The sequence below is a fragment of the Oncorhynchus mykiss genome, chromosome 8 (genome assembly GCF_013265735.2).
Source record: "Oncorhynchus mykiss isolate Arlee chromosome 8, USDA_OmykA_1.1, whole genome shotgun sequence".
In the NCBI taxonomy this organism is placed as follows: Eukaryota; Metazoa; Chordata; class Actinopteri; order Salmoniformes; family Salmonidae; genus Oncorhynchus; species Oncorhynchus mykiss.
Window position 1 is genome coordinate 8240229 of NC_048572.1, and position 17635 is coordinate 8257863.

At 42.3% G+C, this 17635-nt stretch overlaps 1 protein-coding gene across 9 annotated transcripts in view; it reads right to left on the minus strand.

Moving 5' to 3' along the window:
- The window catches only part of LOC110529177 (ryanodine receptor 3), a 245343-nt gene extending 230159 nt beyond the window's left edge, over positions 1 to 15184 (minus strand). For 7 of the 9 annotated variants that reach the window (XM_036984659.1, XM_036984657.1, XM_036984658.1 and 4 more), the window contains exon 1: positions 15064 to 15184. In XM_036984659.1, coding sequence (XP_036840554.1) covers positions 15064 to 15111 — 48 coding nt within the window. In that variant the 5' untranslated portion in view covers positions 15112 to 15184. The remainder of the gene's footprint in view (positions 1 to 15063) is intronic. The other 2 variants (XM_036984663.1, XM_036984662.1) reach the window with 1 other exon arrangement.
- Between the last annotated feature and the right edge of the window lie 2451 nt (positions 15185 to 17635).

Genomic DNA, 17635 nt, shown 5'->3' on the forward strand with positions numbered 1-17635 from the left:
AGCATATTGCCTTAAAGCATCATATTGCCTTAAACAAGCATATTGCCTTAAAGCATCATATTGTCTTAAACCAGCATATTGCCTTAAAGCAGCATATTGCCTTAAACCAGCATATTGCCTTAAAGCAGCATATTGCCTTAAACAAGCATATTGCCTTAAAGCAGCATATTGCCTTAAAGCAGCATATTGCCTTAAACCAGCATATTGCCTTAAAGCATCATATTGCCTTAAACCAGCATATTGCCTTAAACAAGCATATTGCCTTAAACCAGCATATTGCCTTAAAGCATCATATTGCCTTAAAGCAGCATATTGCCTTAAAGCAGCATATTGCCTTAAACCAGCATATTGCCTTAAAGCATCATATTGCCTTAAAGCAGCATATTGCCTTAAACAAGCATATTGCCTTAAACAAGCATATTGCCTTAAACCAGCATATTGCCTTAAAGCAGCATATTGCCTTAAAGCAGCATATTGCCTTAAACAAGCATATTGCCTTAAACAAGCATATTGCCTTAAACCAGCATATTGCCTTAAACCAGCATATTGCCTTAAAGCAGCATATTGCCTTAAACCAGCATATTGCCTTAAACCAGCATATTGCCTTAAAGCAGCATATTGCCTTAAAGCAGCATATTGCCTTAAACAAGCATATTGCCTTAAAGCATCATATTGCCTTAAAGCAGCATATTGCCTTAAACCAGCATATTGCCTTAAAGCATCATATTGCCTTAAAGCAGCATATTGCCTTAAACCAGCATATTGCCTTAAAGCAGCATATTGCCTTAAACCAGCATATTGCCTTAAAGCAGCATATTGCCTTAAACCAGCATATTGCCTTAAACAAGCATTTGCCTTAAACAATCATATTGCCTTAAACAAGCATATTGCCTTAAACAAGCATATTGCCTTAAACAAGCATATTGCCTTAAACAAGCATATTGCCTTAAACAAGCATATTGCCTTAAACCAGCATATTGCCTTAAAGCAGCATATTGCCTTAAAGCATCATATTGCCTTAAACAAGCATTTGCCTTAAACAATCATATTGCCTTAAACAAGCATATTGCCTTAAACAAGCATATTGCCTTAAACAAGCATATTGCCTTAAACAAGCATATTGCCTTAAAAAGGCATATTGCCTTAAACAAGCATATTGCCTTAAACCAGCATATTGCCTTAAACAAGCATATTGCCTTAAACAAGCATATTGCCTTAAACAAGCATATTGCCTTAAACCAGCATATTGTCTTAAACCAGCATATTGCCTTAAACAAGCATATTGCCTTAAACAAGCATATTGCCTTAAACAAGCATATTGCCTTAAACAAGCATATTGCCTTAAACCAGCATATTGCCTTAAACCAGCATATTGCCTTAAAGCATCATATTGCCTTAAAGCAGCATATTGCCTTAAAGCAGCATATTGCCTTAAAGCAGCATATTGCCTTAAAGCATCATATTGCCTTAAAGCATCATATTGCCTTAAAGCAGCATATTGCCTTAAACCATCATATTGCCTTAAAGCATCATATTGCCTTAAAGCATCATATTGCCTTAAGCAGCATATTGCCTTAAACCAGCATATTGCCTTAAAGCATCATATTGCCTTAAACCAGCATATTGCCTTAAACAAGCATATTGCCTTAAACAAGCATATTGCCTTAAACAAGCATATTGCCTTAAAGCATCATATTGCCTTAAAGCATCATATTGCCTTAAACCAGCATATTGCCTTAAACCAGCATATTGCCTTAAAGCATCATATTGCCTTAAAGCAGCATATTGCCTTAAAGCAGCATATTGCCTTAAAGCAGCATATTGCCTTAAAGCAGCATATTGCCTTAAAGCATCATATTGCCTTAAAGCAGCATATTGCCTTAAAGCAGCATATTGCCTTAAACCAGCATATTGCCTTAAAGCATCATATTGCCTTAAAGCATCATATTGCCTTAAAGCAGCATATTGCCTTAAACCAGCATATTGCCTTAAAGCAGCTCCAAATGATAAGAATATTTGGAAGATAAATACACAACGCAGAGGATGAGAGGACGGTCCAGTCGTACTTGGTCCAGTCGTACTGCAAGGACTTCTGATTGGTCAATCCCAGGCTAGTGTGGGGGGGTTATAAATGGCATCCTGTTCCTTTGTTCGGTGGAGAAAAGCTGAGGACAGGGGAGACTGAACATCTACCTCCCAGCATAACATCTTGATTTGTCCTTCTCAAATAAACCTATTTTTCTCCCCGATTTTCTTTGGAGTTTGTGTTATTGAAGAATAACATCAATTGCTAACAAAATCAAATAAGCTGTCATGCATGCAAGGCTGAACAGTTGGTCTGAGTCTGCATCAGCAGCACTGAGGGATGAAAGCCCCGGCATGCATCCCGAATGGCACCCTATTCCCTATGTAGTGCACTACTTTTGACCAGAGCCCTATGGCACCCTATTCCCTATGTAGTGCACTACTTTAGACCAGAGCCCTATGGCACCCTATTCCCTATGTAGTGCACTACTTTAGACCAGAGCCATTTGGGACGGGCCCTCAGCCAGGGTCACATCTGGTGGATGGCTGGGGGCTGGAGTGACTGTATGCCACCTACCTAGATGTCTGTCCAGCATAAAGAGAGTGATGTGGGGGTGGAAGGAGAAAGGGAGGTAGAGAGAGAGAGAGAGAGAGAGAGAGAGAGAGAGAGAGAGAGAGAGAGATAAGGAGAGAGAGAGAGATAAGGAGAGAGAGAGAGAGATAAGGAGAGAGAGAGAGAGAGAGAGAGAGAGAAACAGAGAGAGAGATTGATAAGAAGAGAGAGAGAAACAGAGTGGGAGAGAGAGAGAGAGAGAGAGAGAGAGAGAGAGAGAGAGAGAGAGAGAGAGATAAGGAGAGAGAGAGAGATAAGGAGAGAGAGAGAGAGAGAGAGAGAGATAAGGAGAGAGAGAGAGATAAGGAGAGAGAGAGAGAGATAAGGAGAGAGAGAGAGATAAGGAGAGAGGGAAAGATATATATAGAGAGAGAAACAGAGAGGGAAAGATAGAGAGAGAGAGAGAAACAGAGAGAGAGAGAAACAGAGAGAGGGAAAGATAGAGAGATTGAGAGAGAAATAGAGAGAGGGAAAGATAGAGAGAGTGATAAGGAGAGAGAAACAGAGAGGGAAAGATACAGAGAGAGAGAGAGTGATAGAGAAAGAGAGAGAGATACAGAGAGAGAGAGTGATAGAGAAAGAGAGAGATACAAAGAGAGAGAGTGATAGAGAAAGAGAGAGAGAGATACAGAGAGAGAGTGATAGAGAAAGAGAGAGAGAAACAGAGAGAGGGAGTGATAGAGAAAGAGAGAGAGAGAGATACAGAGAGAGAGCGATAGAGAAAGAGAGAGAGAAACAGAGAGAGGGAGTGATAGAGAAAGAGAGAGAGAGAGAGAGATACAGAGAGAGAGTGATAGAGAAAGAGAGAGATACAGAGAGAGAGTGATAGAGAAAGAGAGAGATACAGAGAGAGAGTGATAGAGAAAGAGAGAGAGAGAGAGAGATACAGAGAGAGAGTGATAGAGAAAGAGAGAGAGAAACAGAGAGAGGGAGTGATAGAGAAAGAGAGAGAGGGAGATACAGAGAGAGAGTGATAGAGAAAGAGAGAGAGAAACAGAGAGGGAGTGATAGAGAAAGAGAGAGAGAGAAACAGAGAGAGAGTGATAGAGAAAGAGAGAGAGAGAAACAGAGAGAGAGTGATAGAGAAAGAGAGAGAGAAACAGAGAGAGGGAGTGATAGAGAAAGAGAGAGAGAGAAACAGAGAGAGAGTGATAGAGAAAGAGAGAGAGAGAGAGAGAGAAACAGAGAGAGAGTGATAGAGAAAGAGAGAGAGAAACAGAGAGAGGGAGTGATAGAGAAAGAGAGAGAGAGAGAGAGAGATACAGAGAGAGAAAGGCAAAGAGAGAGTGGTGGAGGGTGGCAGATACAGAGAGATCAGGTACTTTGGTCAGCCATTTCAGGCTTTCCATCTTACTATAATGCTCACAGATTCGGACCATTTTACAATAAGGTGTAAACTCACAGACTACTGACCTAGAGCAGGACTCAGGGATTTTTCTGCCATTGAAACCCTTGGACGGGCCGCCTAAGCGTTTTATCCAAACAGTGTAAAAATATTTATTTTTCTGGATACATAAACGATTTCAATGTAAACTTAAATGACTAAAAACAGATATAAACTATGCAGAAAAGATAATGGATCTCTATATTTTTCTATAATATAATCTTTGAGAATTAACAATCCCCAAAATATTTCTGTTTTCATTTTCATCGTTTTTTTTCCCCCTGTGAAGTTGCATTCATGTCTGAAATGTGCTGTATAAATAAAGCTTGGATGAAAATAAAATCTAGATCGTTTTTTTTTTTTAAACAAATTTAGCAGTATAGATTTTGTTATTATGTTTGAGCAAAATAACACAGCATTAGCCATGGCAACATGCGTAAAATTGCAGGAAATTAGATTTAAAATTAACATTTTCTCTCAGCTCCATGGCAGAATATGTAGAATCGCAGGAAATTGACTTAAAACTGCAAAAATGTCTCTACGCCAGCAAAGATGAGGGTCTCTAAAATGTACTCCAAAATTCAGCTGTGCTGACTGGCCAACCACGACCCCATGCCACGCCCCTGCCACACCCCCTGCCACGCCCACCACCAAAGCCCCTTTTTGATGTGGATACACCCTAGGACTATGTCCATATTTAATCAAGACTTCAATCGGGATATGATCCACTGTCCAAGTCTTTGCAGTTAACTATCTGATTTGATTATGTACGAGTACAATGAACAAGAGGAGGAGCACATCTTCGGTAATAAGATGTCTGACTAGACTTAATAACGTCTCTAATATGATGAAGAAGTTATGAATTTTACCTCCATCGGCAACAGAATAGATGTTGACGGTAGGTAAAAGATTTTCACAATATCATTTACGTAGCGGCAGGTATCCTAGTTGTTAAGGGCGTTGGGTCAGTAACTGAGAGGTTGATGGTTCGAATCCCCAAGCCGACTAGGTGAAAAATCTGTCGATGTGCCTTTGGGCAAAGGACTTAACCTTAATTGCTCCTGTAAGTTGCTCTGGATAGGTCTGCTAACATATAAATGTTGTAACAAGTAGAACTTGGATAGAGACTGTTTACACATCTATCAATGTTGTAACAAGGAGGCTGCAAGTCAATGTCACTTTGGAGATGTTGTTTTTCTTACTGTTGAGACCTGAGACGAGACACGAATCAACAGGGTGTTTCTGCTGTTGAGACCTGAGACGAGACACGAATCAACAGGGTTTTTCTGCTGTTGAGACCTGAGACGAGACACGAATCAACAGGGTTTTTCTGCTGTTGAGACCTGAGACGAGACGCAAACCAACTGGGTTTTTCTGCTGTTGAGATCTGAGATGAGACGCGAACCAACAGGGTGTTTCTGCTGTTGAGACCTGAGATGAGACACGAACCAACAGGGTTTTTCTGCTGTTGAGACCTGAGACGAGACGCGAACCAACAGGGTTTTTCTGCTGTTGAGACCTGAGATGAGACGCAAACCAACAGGGTTTTTCTGCCAATAATATTCCTGTTCTCCATTAATACCACAAACTTGACTAACAATGTATTGGCTAGATTTAGGCTAACTATGTCAAACAGTTACTTATAATTAATCCAATGCTTGTTCCAAATGATACATATTCCTCTCCAAATAAGTGTTCATTAAACAATGAGAATAATACAACGCTGAAGTAAAGGCAACAGTTTAAAAGATATGTGTGAATGGCGCGTCAGCAGCAGCATTTACATGGTAATGAGGCTACTATCGTCCCCGGGTACCAAATCTCAGCAGTACAGATCCTATTTCAGTCCTCGCCATTGATTAACGAAGGAAATTATTTGGCTTGAGAGTTACTTCACGGCTCAAGCCGTTGTACCTACTGTGGGAATGTTGCTAATTCAAGACGGGAACTCTCTGTCTAGCAGCAGGCATTGTGATGCGATCAGACTTTTAATCGTAATGCCCAATCAAATCGATCTTCTCAGGGGAATTTGAGAATGAAAAGAGAGACGGAGAAGAAGAAATAATTCATTACTCCAAAAATAACAAAAAGACTACAAAAAGTTAAAATAGCAGTCAAGTTCCTAGTTATAGATCAGCTATAAAAAAATGTAAATAAAATATTTAACCTTTATTTAACTAGGCTAGTCAGTTAAGAACAAAATCTTATTTACAATGACGGCCAACACCGGCCAAACCCCGACGACACTGGGCCAGTTGTGCGCCACCCTATGGGACTCCCAATCACGGCCGGTTGTGCGCCACCCTATGGGACTCCCAATCACGGCCGGTTGTGCGCCATTCTATGGGACTCCCAATCACGGCCGGTTGTGATACAGGGAAACACTGCCAAAGTAAAATGAGTTAGGTAAGTATTAGGAAAGAGAGAAGCAGACAGTCACCCTTTCCTTCAGCAGTGATGAGTCCCTAGAGGACTGCGTAACCAAAACCCACATCGTACCAATGCCATGATGAGAGCCTGATCAATGAATACTCAGGAAGTCACTTCTCATCCAATCTGAATCAAATTATGAAGGAAGCCTGGATATTCTGTGGCTACAGGTGAAAAACTGAGACATGACACCTGGGCATGAGTCAACACCTGTCTACAATAATACAAGTACACCTGGGCATGGGTCAACACCTGTCTGCAACAACACAGGTACACCTGGGCATGGATCAACACCTGTCTACAATAACACAGGTACACCTGGGCATGGGTCAACACCTGTCTACAACAACACAGGTACACCTGGCCCCATACACACAACAATGGTTTATCCCAAACTTTAAGGGTAAGTTTCCAGAACCAGATGACTAAAAATAACTTTCAAAGGATATTCTCAACTGGGCTTGGGAAATTCCACAATAAGAGAGTGCTGCTGAGAACAAAAACCAATGATTGTAACCATACAACTCTATGCACAATGACAATGTTTAACCATTTCAACAGAAAAGTTTACACAAACACATTTACTTGAAGAACAGTGTAGATACAAAGGTTGGTTCCAGCACAAAGGACCGACGCTGGAGAAAAGCAGGTTGAACATTTAATGTGGAACAGACGTCGAACAGGACAGGAACAGCGTCAGAACCAGGTAACAAAAATGACAAACAAACATTTATCCGGAAGCGAGGAAGAGAGATAGGGAATAGACAGATATAGGGGAGGAAATTAACACAGGTAATTGAGTCCAGGTGAGTGCAATGAATCAAGGGGAGCAGGTGTGCGTAATAATGGTGGCAGGAGTCCGTAATGCCGGGGAGCCTGGCGCCCGAGGGAGAGCGGGAGCAGGCGTGACACAAATCATGGAAGCATGCGCTTTAATCTTCGGTCCAGGAAACTGGCCCTAAGGACCCACTTATAATTCTTCCCAACCCTGAGCATGGATCATCAGCACCGCAGAGGCATGCATGCACCTGGCCCAGACCCACCTGTCCCAGACCCATCTGGCTCCAGACCAGCAGTTTAAATCCTCTCATTTCCTTTCCAGAGACAACAGGATGAAGGAGCTCTGGAGAGTCTAACAACAGTATTTTAATTGGGACAGGTGGCACTGCAAACCAACCACCTCTGCGACAGGTGGCACTGCTAACCACCCACCTCTGGGATTAGGTGCCACTGCTAACCACCCACCTCTGGGATTAGGTGCCACTGCTAACCACACACATCTGGGATAGTTGCCACTGCTAACCTCCCACCTCTGAGAGTAGGTGCTAACCAGCCACCTCTGGGATTAGGTGCCACTGCTAACCACCCACCTCTGGGATTAGGTGCCACTGCTAACCACACACATCTGGGATAGGTGCCACTGCTAACCACCCACCTCTGGGATTAGGTTCCACTGCTAACTACCCACCTCTGGGATTAGGTGCCACTGCTAACCACCCACCTCTGGGATTAGGTGCTAACCACCCACCTCTGGGATTAGGTGCCACTGCTAACCACCCACCTCTGGGATTAGGTGCCACTGCTAACCACCCACCTCTGGGATTAGGTGCCACTGCTAACCTCCCACCTCAGGGATTAGGTGCTAACCACCCACCTCTGGGATTAGGTGCCACTGCTAACCACCCACCTCTGGGATTAGGTGCTAACCACCCACGTCTGGGATTAGGTGCCACTGCTAACCACCCACCTCTGGGATTAGGTGCTAACCACCCACATCTGGGATAGGTGCCACTGCTAACCACCCACCTCGGGGATAGGTGCCACCGCTAACCACCCACCTCGGGGATTAGGTGCTAACCACCCACCTCGGGGATTAGGTGCTAACCACCCACCTCGGGGATTAGGTGCTAACCACCCACCTCGGGGATAGGTGCCACCGCTAACCAACCACCTCTACTACCCCAAATATTGTTTAATGTTCTCTCACCAGCCCTTTAGCACTATAGATTTCCCAAAGACATACAATCAGCTTTTTGTGGACGAAGTTGTCTGAGGTATAAAAGTATTCAACTTTGTAATGAATTTGAACAGCAACAGTGCCAACAAACTCTTCAAACACTGGACAACATTTAAACAAGCATTTAGCTACACTCGCAATAACATCTGCTAACCATGCGTATGTGACTAATAAAATTTGATTTGATTTGAAACACTGGGCAACTTTTAGCAGAACTGTGCATTTGGTGAAAAACCCAGGGGATATTTGCACATTTGTTTTGCATACGCTCAATACAGCCTAAAAAGTGAATCACCAACATACAGCAATGGAATCAAACAACAGAATTCCTAGTCTTGCTCCTACACATGTCCTCTTCTTATTCTGTCCCCGGCATGACTATATCTTTATATCGCCTCAAACTTTGCGGTAGCAAGCTGTTGACTTCGAAATACTAGCTCATCCCTATAAAAATGGTGCTAAAATGCCGCTGGTCTTGTGCTAGCTGCCCAGCTGACGCAATGACCCATGGTGTAGTGTGTTGTGGTGTGGGCAGGAGCCAGCAAGCAGGGAACGCATGTACAGCGTGTATGCATGGGCTGAGGAAGCATCAGCTTTTAAAGAGGCTAAATTTAAGTTCTCCTTCGGAATGCAGAAGGCTTCCAGAACAACATCAACTCCAAATAAGCACTCTGCTGCTGCTACTGCTACTGCATGGGGGCATGGGACAAGGCTAGGGTCTGGGGAAGCGTCCTCTCTGGATTTAAAAGGGTTGACTACCTTCACAGTTCTGCACATCACCTCTTGAGTTAATGACGAGTATGACATCACAGCCACAAAGTTTTGAAAACTCCTTCAAACTACAAGGGCTCTTTAATAACACTGGACTACAAAATATAGATCCAAGCCTTCGAACTTCTGACTTCGCAATCACACTTTGGAACTGAGATTATGGGAAAAACAAGTCCAATTTCATACAACTGCTTCAAATTCTTTCATCGTGTTGCTTTCTAATTTGATCATTATTTTTTTGCTGAGAATTTTAATGCACAGCAGGAAATGCAAACTTGTAGTGCATTCAAGGTTAAAAAGGCTCCTAAAGTTTGTAATTTCCATTAAAAAAAGGTAAGATTTGATTTGCCCTAACAATTTTTGTTGATCAAACCCTACAAAAATCTCCATTAAATATAATCAAAAGAATAATTCACATTTCCTGTTGCTGCAGGAATATTTTCCTGCTGTAGCAAACTGGCATAAATTAAGATCCTACATCTGTAGCTATCGATCTAAATTCTCTATCAGATCAATAATAAGGCCTTGGCTAGCCTATACATCAACTCAACCACTGCCACTACTGCAGAAAAGTCTCTGTTCAGGCCAACAGAAAACACGCTGATTGGCACATTTTGTTTTTCTGTTGCTCATTAGAAAACGAGATTTCAGTCTTGGAGGTATGTTTTCAGTCCGATGCCGTGTTTGGTTAATGTTTGTCCCCCATGAGACACTGTACACGCGGAAGACTATTCAATTCATCAAAATCCCCGGAATGATTCTAATTCAAGAAATGTGTAATTCATTTTGACGTTTTTGCCGAGGATTGATTTAGTTGTGCAATTTTACATCTAACTATGGTGTTTGGTGCAGTATTTCTCAAGTAAAAAAATGTGCACCGTGCTGTCAGAGTGTATGTGTGTGTGCGTGTGTGGCGTCAGTATGCATGTGGGCCCGTATTATGTGTGTGTGTGTGTGTGTGTGTGTGTGTGTGTGTGTGTGTGTGTGTGTGTGTGTGTGTGTGTGTGTGTGTGTGTGTGAGCGTGTGTGTGTGAGCGTGTGTGTGTGAGCGTGTGTGCTTGGCGTCAGTATGCATGTGGGTGCGTATGTAGTGTGTGTGTTAAGGTGTCTGTGTAAGGATAAAATAAAACATATAAATCTGTGAGTGTGTGGGTAGGGTCTAGTGTGTGTGGGCCTTCCTCTGACACCACCTGGCATACAGGTCCTGGATGGCAGGAAGCTTGGCCCCAGTGAAGTACTGGGCCGTATTCACCACCCTCTGTAGCGCCTTGCATTTGGGTGCCTTGCAGTTGCCATACCAAGCGGTGATGCAGCCAGTCAAGATGCTCTCAATGGTGCAGCTGTAGAACTTTATGCAGATCTGAGGAACCGTGCCCCCAAAAAATTCTGCCTCCTGATGGGGAAGAGGCGCTGTCTTGCCCTCTTCACAACTGGGTGGGTGTGTGTGGACCATGTTAATTCCTCAGGGATGTGAACACGGAGGGACTTGAAGCTCTCGACCCGCTCCACTGCAGCCACATTGATGTGAAATGGGGCGCCGCTCTGTTTCCTGTAGTCCACGATCTTCTCCTTTGTCTTGCTGACGTTGAGGGAAAGGTTGTTGTCCTGGCACCACACTGCCAGGTCTCTGAACTCCTCCCTATAGGCTGCCTCATCGCCGTCTGTGATCAGTCTTACCAACGTTGTGTCGTAAGCAAACTTAATGATGGTGTTGGAGTTATGCGCGGTCACACAGTCATAGCTGAACGGGGAGTAGAGGAGGGGACTAAGCACACACCCATGAGGGGCCCCCGTGTTGAGGCTCACTACCCGGGGGTGCCTCGTCAGGAAGTCAGGATTCAGTTGCAGAGGTAGTTGTTCTGTTCCAGGGTGCTGAGCTTGGTAATAATCTTGGAGGGGACTATGGTGTTGAATGCTGAGCCTTAGTCAATGAACAGCATTCTTTACCTTGGCGTTCTTGGGCACAGGGACTATGGTGGTCTGCTTGAAACAAGTTGGTATTACAGAGCGGGTCAGGGATAGGTTATAAATGTCAGTGGAGACACTTGCCAGCTGGTCAGCGCATGCTCTGAGTATATGTCCTGGTATTCCTTCTGGCCCCACGGCCTTGTGAATATGAACCTATTTAAAGGTCTTACTCACATCAGCTACGGAGAGCATGATCACACAGTCGTCCGGGAACAGCTGGTGTTCTCATGCATGGTTCAGTGTTGTTTGCATAGAAGCAAGATTTGAAGGTCTTTAGCTCGTCTGGTAGACTTATGTTGCTGGGCAGCTCATGGCTGGGTTTTCCTTTGTAATCTATGATAGTTTGCAAGCCCTGCCACATCTGTCGAATGTCAGAGCTGACGTAGTAGGATTCAATCTTAGTCCTGTATTGACATCTTGCCTGTTTGATGGCTTGTCGGAGGTCATAACGGGATTTCTTATAAGCATCCAGATTACTGTCCCGCTTCATGAAACCGGCAGCTCTAGCCAATAGCTCAGTATGAACGTTGTCTGTAATCCATGGATTCTGGTTAGGGTATGTGCGTATGGTCACTGTGGGGATGAGTCATCTAAGCACTTATTAATGAAGCCGGTGACTGATGTGGTAATCTCCTCAATGTTATCGGATCAATCCCGGAACATATTTCAGTCTGTACTCGCGAAACAGTCCTGTTGCTTAGCATCCACTTTATCGGACCACTTCTGTATTGAGTGTGTCACTGGTATTTCCTGTTTGACTTTTTGCTGTAAGCAGGAAGCCGGAGGATAGAGTTATATTCTGATTTGCAAAAAAAGGAAGGTGAGGGAGAGCTTTATATGCTTGTCTGTGTGTGGAGTAAAGGTGATCTAGAGTTTTTTCGCCTCTAGTTGCATAGGTGACATGCTGGTAAAAATTACGGAAAACTGATTTAATTTTCCCTGCATTAAAATCACTGACTACAAGAAACGCCACCTCTGAATGTGCATTTTCTTGTTTGCATATGGCCCTATACAGCTTGTTGAGTGTGGTCCTAGTGCCAGCATCCGTTTGTGGTGGTAATAAGACAGCTACAAAAAAATATAGATGAAAACTCTCTTGGTAAATAGTATGGTCTGCAGCTTATCATGAGGTATTCTAACTCAGACTCAGCAAAAATTAAATAAACAGATACTTCTGTGCACAAACTGGAAAAAATTACTTATTGTGGAACTGCGGTTGAATCATCTATAACATCTCTTCCGACGTGCAGAAATTAAGTTATACTTATTTATCTGATTATGAATGTCAATGAATTACATATAAATCAGATCCTAACACATTTACAATCAGTGCTTTAATTAATGCTAAGGAGCGTGTTTTTGTATCGACTGACTACCGATAATCTCTCATGACAGCCTGATTAGACTATTGATGTTATGTGTGCTTGGGGCCTGTGAAAACCCCTGGAATATGGCTGTTTTCGCTAGATAATCAGGATGCCATTGAGTGGTGTGAGTGTCAGGTGAATCTGAGAGCCATCAGGATCAGCATATCACAGGCCTGTTAAACACTGTAGGCCGTCAAATACTGCTGACCGACCTGTCAAACAGCCACCTCTAGGTCTTCTCTCTATCGTAACATACTGGATTGAAGGATCAACTACACATCTGTCTTCACTTCTCTGGTTATGGATCAACTACACATCTGTCTTCTCTACTCTGGTAAAAGATCAACTACACATCTGTCTTCTCTTCTCTGGTAAAGGATCAACTACACATCTGTCTTCTCTACTCTGGTAAAAGATCAACTACACATCTGTCTTCTCTTCTCTGGTAAAGGATCAACTACACATCTGTCTTCTCTTCTCTGGTAAAGGATCAACTACACATCTGTCTTCTCTTCTCTGGTAAAATATCAACTACACATCTGTCTTCTCTACTCTGGTTATGGATCAACTACACATCTGTCTTCTCTTCTCTGGTAAAGGATCAACTACACATCTGTCTTCTCTTCTCTGGTTATGGATCAGCTACACATCTGTATTCTCTTCTCTGGTAAAGGATCAACTACACATCTGTCTTCTCTACTCTGGTTATGGATCAACTACACATCTGTCTTCTCTTCTCTGGTTATGGATCAACTACACATCTGTCTTCTCTTCTCTGGTTATGGATCAGCTACACATCTGTCTTCTCTTCTCTGGTTATGGATCAACTACACATCTGTCTTCTCTTCTCTGGTTATGGATCAGCTACACATCTGTCTTCTCTTCTCTGGTTATGGATCAGCTACACATCTGTATTCTCTTCTCTGGTAAAGGATCAACTACACATCTGTCTTCTCTTCTCTGGTTATGGATCAGCTACACATCTGTCTTCTCTTCTCTGGTTATGGATCAACTACACATCTGTCTTCTCTTCTCTGGTAAAGGATCAACTACACATCTGTCTTCTCTTCTCTGGTTATGGATCAGCTACACATCTGTCTTCTCTTCTCTGGTAAAAGATCAACTACACATCTGTCTTCTCTTCTCTGGTTATGGATCAGCTACATATCTGTCTTCTCTTCTCTGGTAAAAGATCAACTACACATCTGTCTTCTCTTCTCTGGTTATGGATCAACTACACATCTGTCTTCTCTTCTCTGGTTATGGATCAGCTACACATCTGTCTTCTCTTCTCTGGTTATGGATCAGCTACACATCTGTCTTCTCTTCTCTGGTTATGGATCAGCTACACATATGTCTTCTCTTCTCTGGTTATGGATCAGCTACACATCTGTATTCTCTTCTCTGGTTAAGGATCAACCATCAACCATCATAGTTTGATCTGGTGACACACACACCAGCCTGTTGGATCTTTCTAACTCTATGGAAGTGTGTTATCCTCCATTGTATGACGCTGGACAGTTTATCAGCACAGCATGTCTAAGGTATCACAAAATATCACACTCCAAGAGATATGTCAGGACTAGCCTATACGTCAATGGCGAACCAACTGTGATGGATGGTTATTCACACCAGGGCAACATACATACTGTACATCGTATCGTTTACAAAGATAAATGCCTTGTAGCCCCACATGAACCCTATGTAGCATAGTGTAAGTAATCTTCATCGAACCACTAAAATAGCTCTAAAATAGCAGAGCCATGCTTGGGGTTATCTTACTTGTGAACAGAACTTATTAAAACACCTCTCCCTGAGTCAAAGCAAAGCACACAGGTTAAAATAGTTTTAGCTTTTATTTCGATGATTAAATCAACAGTAGCCTTTTCACAAGCAACTACAACCCACACACAGACGGAAAGCCAGAAGAAAATCAAATAAACATTATGTTCTTTAAGTTTAGTCGATATATCATTGTCATTATAGAGGAAAACAGATACAACCATACTCCAAACTCAATTATATTAGAATGATTATGCAAAAATCACTACTTTTATTTTACAATTATGTAGGCCTAATTTAAATGTGCCATTGCACCTGCAGCTGGGACTTTCATTTAAATTCCAATGTGCCTCGAGCTCTGGCGACAGGTGCTCTGAGAGCCAATATGCAGCTCGCTCACTGCACAGTAGCCCATAGCGTGCACCATACACCTAGGTCAACTTCCCAACAAGGGCAGAATCTCATGAATTATATAAAACACCCAAAATAAAACTGCACCTATTTTATTAGAAGTCAGAGCAGTTTTCATATCCTGATTTTGCATTAGTCCAGGTATTCAAGCAAATGATAGACTCTCTATCCAGCAGTGACACCAGTTGTTGCCATTTAAAGCCATATCCAAGAACATTTCCTTTCAAGACACCCGGTCCCCCCAAAAAACGCTTTGGTTATGCATAAAAAGTAAACAAATAATGTAGCTACTTACAGTTCGTAAGAACTGGATATCATCCTCTCCTTCTCCGCCCTCAGCCATGGCTGTGAAGGAGCCTGTTTAGACTATGAAAGCCACCACTGACTGGAGATGCAGTAGGCTAGACAGAAACGCGATGCTGTAGCTCTCCTGCCGATATTAGCATGGAGCTAATTCCACAACCATATAGGGCAGACCGGGCAAGCCCCCCCCCCCCCCCCCCCCCCCCCCCCCACCCCGCGTCCACTGCACACCTCACCGCGGATTGTCACTCAATGCCTACCCACCCCGGACTGTGTGCTCCCTGCGGCTGCCAATGTCAGCAGTACGCTGAGTGAGCTATGGTGGGTGCGAGAGGAGAGGAGACGAGACGAGCACGCCTCGGCAAGCGGACGAGGCTACTGCTATTTAATGATTCAGAATGAAATGACAAAGTCTGTCACTATCACTCTGCCAGCCGTGTTTAAAAAGCAGGAGTAGGTAGTTTTATGTTAATAATAATAATAATAATGGGTCAGAACGGAGAATTGAATAACAATAATTGTGTTGAATACAAAGTTAGATTGTAGGGGCACCTCTCTCTCTCTTTCCCGCTCTGCCACTCTCTGTTGAGATAGAACAGACAGCTACCATATAAAAGTGTATACAATTTTACTACATTGATTTCTTGAAAACAATGATAACAATCGTATTCTTCTCAATTGAAAATGGATTACTCTTGTCTGCAAGGATGACTGTCCTCTCTTCAAAAAATATGATTCTCTTTTGTTTGCGTACATCGCTACATTATTTTTCTAAAGAAACGTAAAGCAATGTACGTACACAGCCTTGGCATAGCCTACCTACCCAAAACACTGGACCCCAGGCTACATTGTAGGAAATGAATTAGCCCTATCTGGTTGACAAAATGCTGCCTGCTTAGCCGTTTTCCTCATGTCCAGGTGTTGTAGTTACAATACTAACAACCATGAATTCAATTTATAGGATTAAGTCATCAGGGATGGGCAACTGGCTGGCCAATTTGACAAAATCATTTTTTAAATAAATATATATATTTTGTAAATATATACATATATATATATATATATATATATATATATATATTTTTTAACTCAGTCGTGGCTCAACATACTGTTGAGAGTTAGACTAATATAATACATCAGCTGTAATTCCGAACTGTGGTTGTGCATCAGCCGTCACTAAATTAGCCCATGTCAGCAAATTGTTTTTAGATTGGTAAATGAGTCTAGCAGCCAGCAATCTAAATGTGTGGTAAACACGATCAAATGACTGACTGGGGTGGGGCCCATTGATTATCAGTTATCATATTTAAAACGGCAAACATTTGCCTCCACCATATAGCACAATGTGTATAATTGCAAGTAATTAGCTGTCGGTATGCTGAGTTCTGTTTTTTTTTTGTGTGTGGCCCTGACCCTCATCAAAGATGCTGATCCCTGAAGTAGCCTAACATAAAGTAGTCCTAAATGAGATAGACTTATTTAGAAACTATGTAGCGGCTACATTAGCCGAAGGATTCCATTTGGTTAGTCAACTCCAACTTTGAACTCTCTCTTTGCCAACACGTGCACGACCACATGCTTGCACTGCCTTAATCACACTTGAAGAAATGTATGAAAAGTGTCCGTCTACAGATTATGACGTGATAGCACACACATAAGTGTTTTGTTGTTGAAGTCACTGCTGACATCTAGTGGAGTTCACTTAGTGGACCATTCGTTGTAATTTTAATGGGTTGAAAAACAAAGTCACAACAAATAGATAGCACTTTATTATTTTTTAAACCAACGTTTATTCGTTTTTTCAATCTAACTCTTATTTTCTACAGGCTTTGGCAGTAGTTAGTCCATAATTCCAGTAGATGGCGCTGTTGCACTATAGTCGTGGGGGAAGCAACAAGTACTGGCCAAGCGCTCACACCATTCCTCAGAATGTAGTGACAAGAACTGTGTAAGTTTCTTTATCACTAATGTTACATGTATGTAACAGCATGTTTAAAATGTATAACATTGAAAGAACATCATAACGTTTGGGAAAAGGTTTGAGGTGTTATTTTTTGTTTAAAACTGAGTGAGTGAAGAACGTGATTGAGAATGACTGTTTGCTTTATGCTAGCTGTGGTAAAAAAATGTAAAATTAAATATATATATTTTTCACAAGTCACATAGAGACTTTGGGTTTTTCTGAGTAAATAAATGTACATGATTTCCTGGAAGTTATTGTGGTAAAATGGCGGCGCGCACGCTGCCTGTGGAAACAGACTTTAGTGCAAGTAGTGCAGGTGCAACTTTAGTGCACGTAGTGCAGGTGCAAGAGAGACTAGTTGATGTTGGCTACACTGTTTCGAAGCTGAATGTAATGTTTATCCGTTTTCTACATGTGTAGCAATATTCAGACATGACAGTTGTTTATCTTGATCTAAAAGTGTTTCCATTTGGGGAATGAGGAGATATACTATAGGTAAAGTGCTCTTGTGTTGTGTAAGTTAATGTGTGCACTTGTATGTGTATTAAATGTTTTGTTGTAAATAGTTTTCAATCGATTGAAATGAATTAATAAGGACATA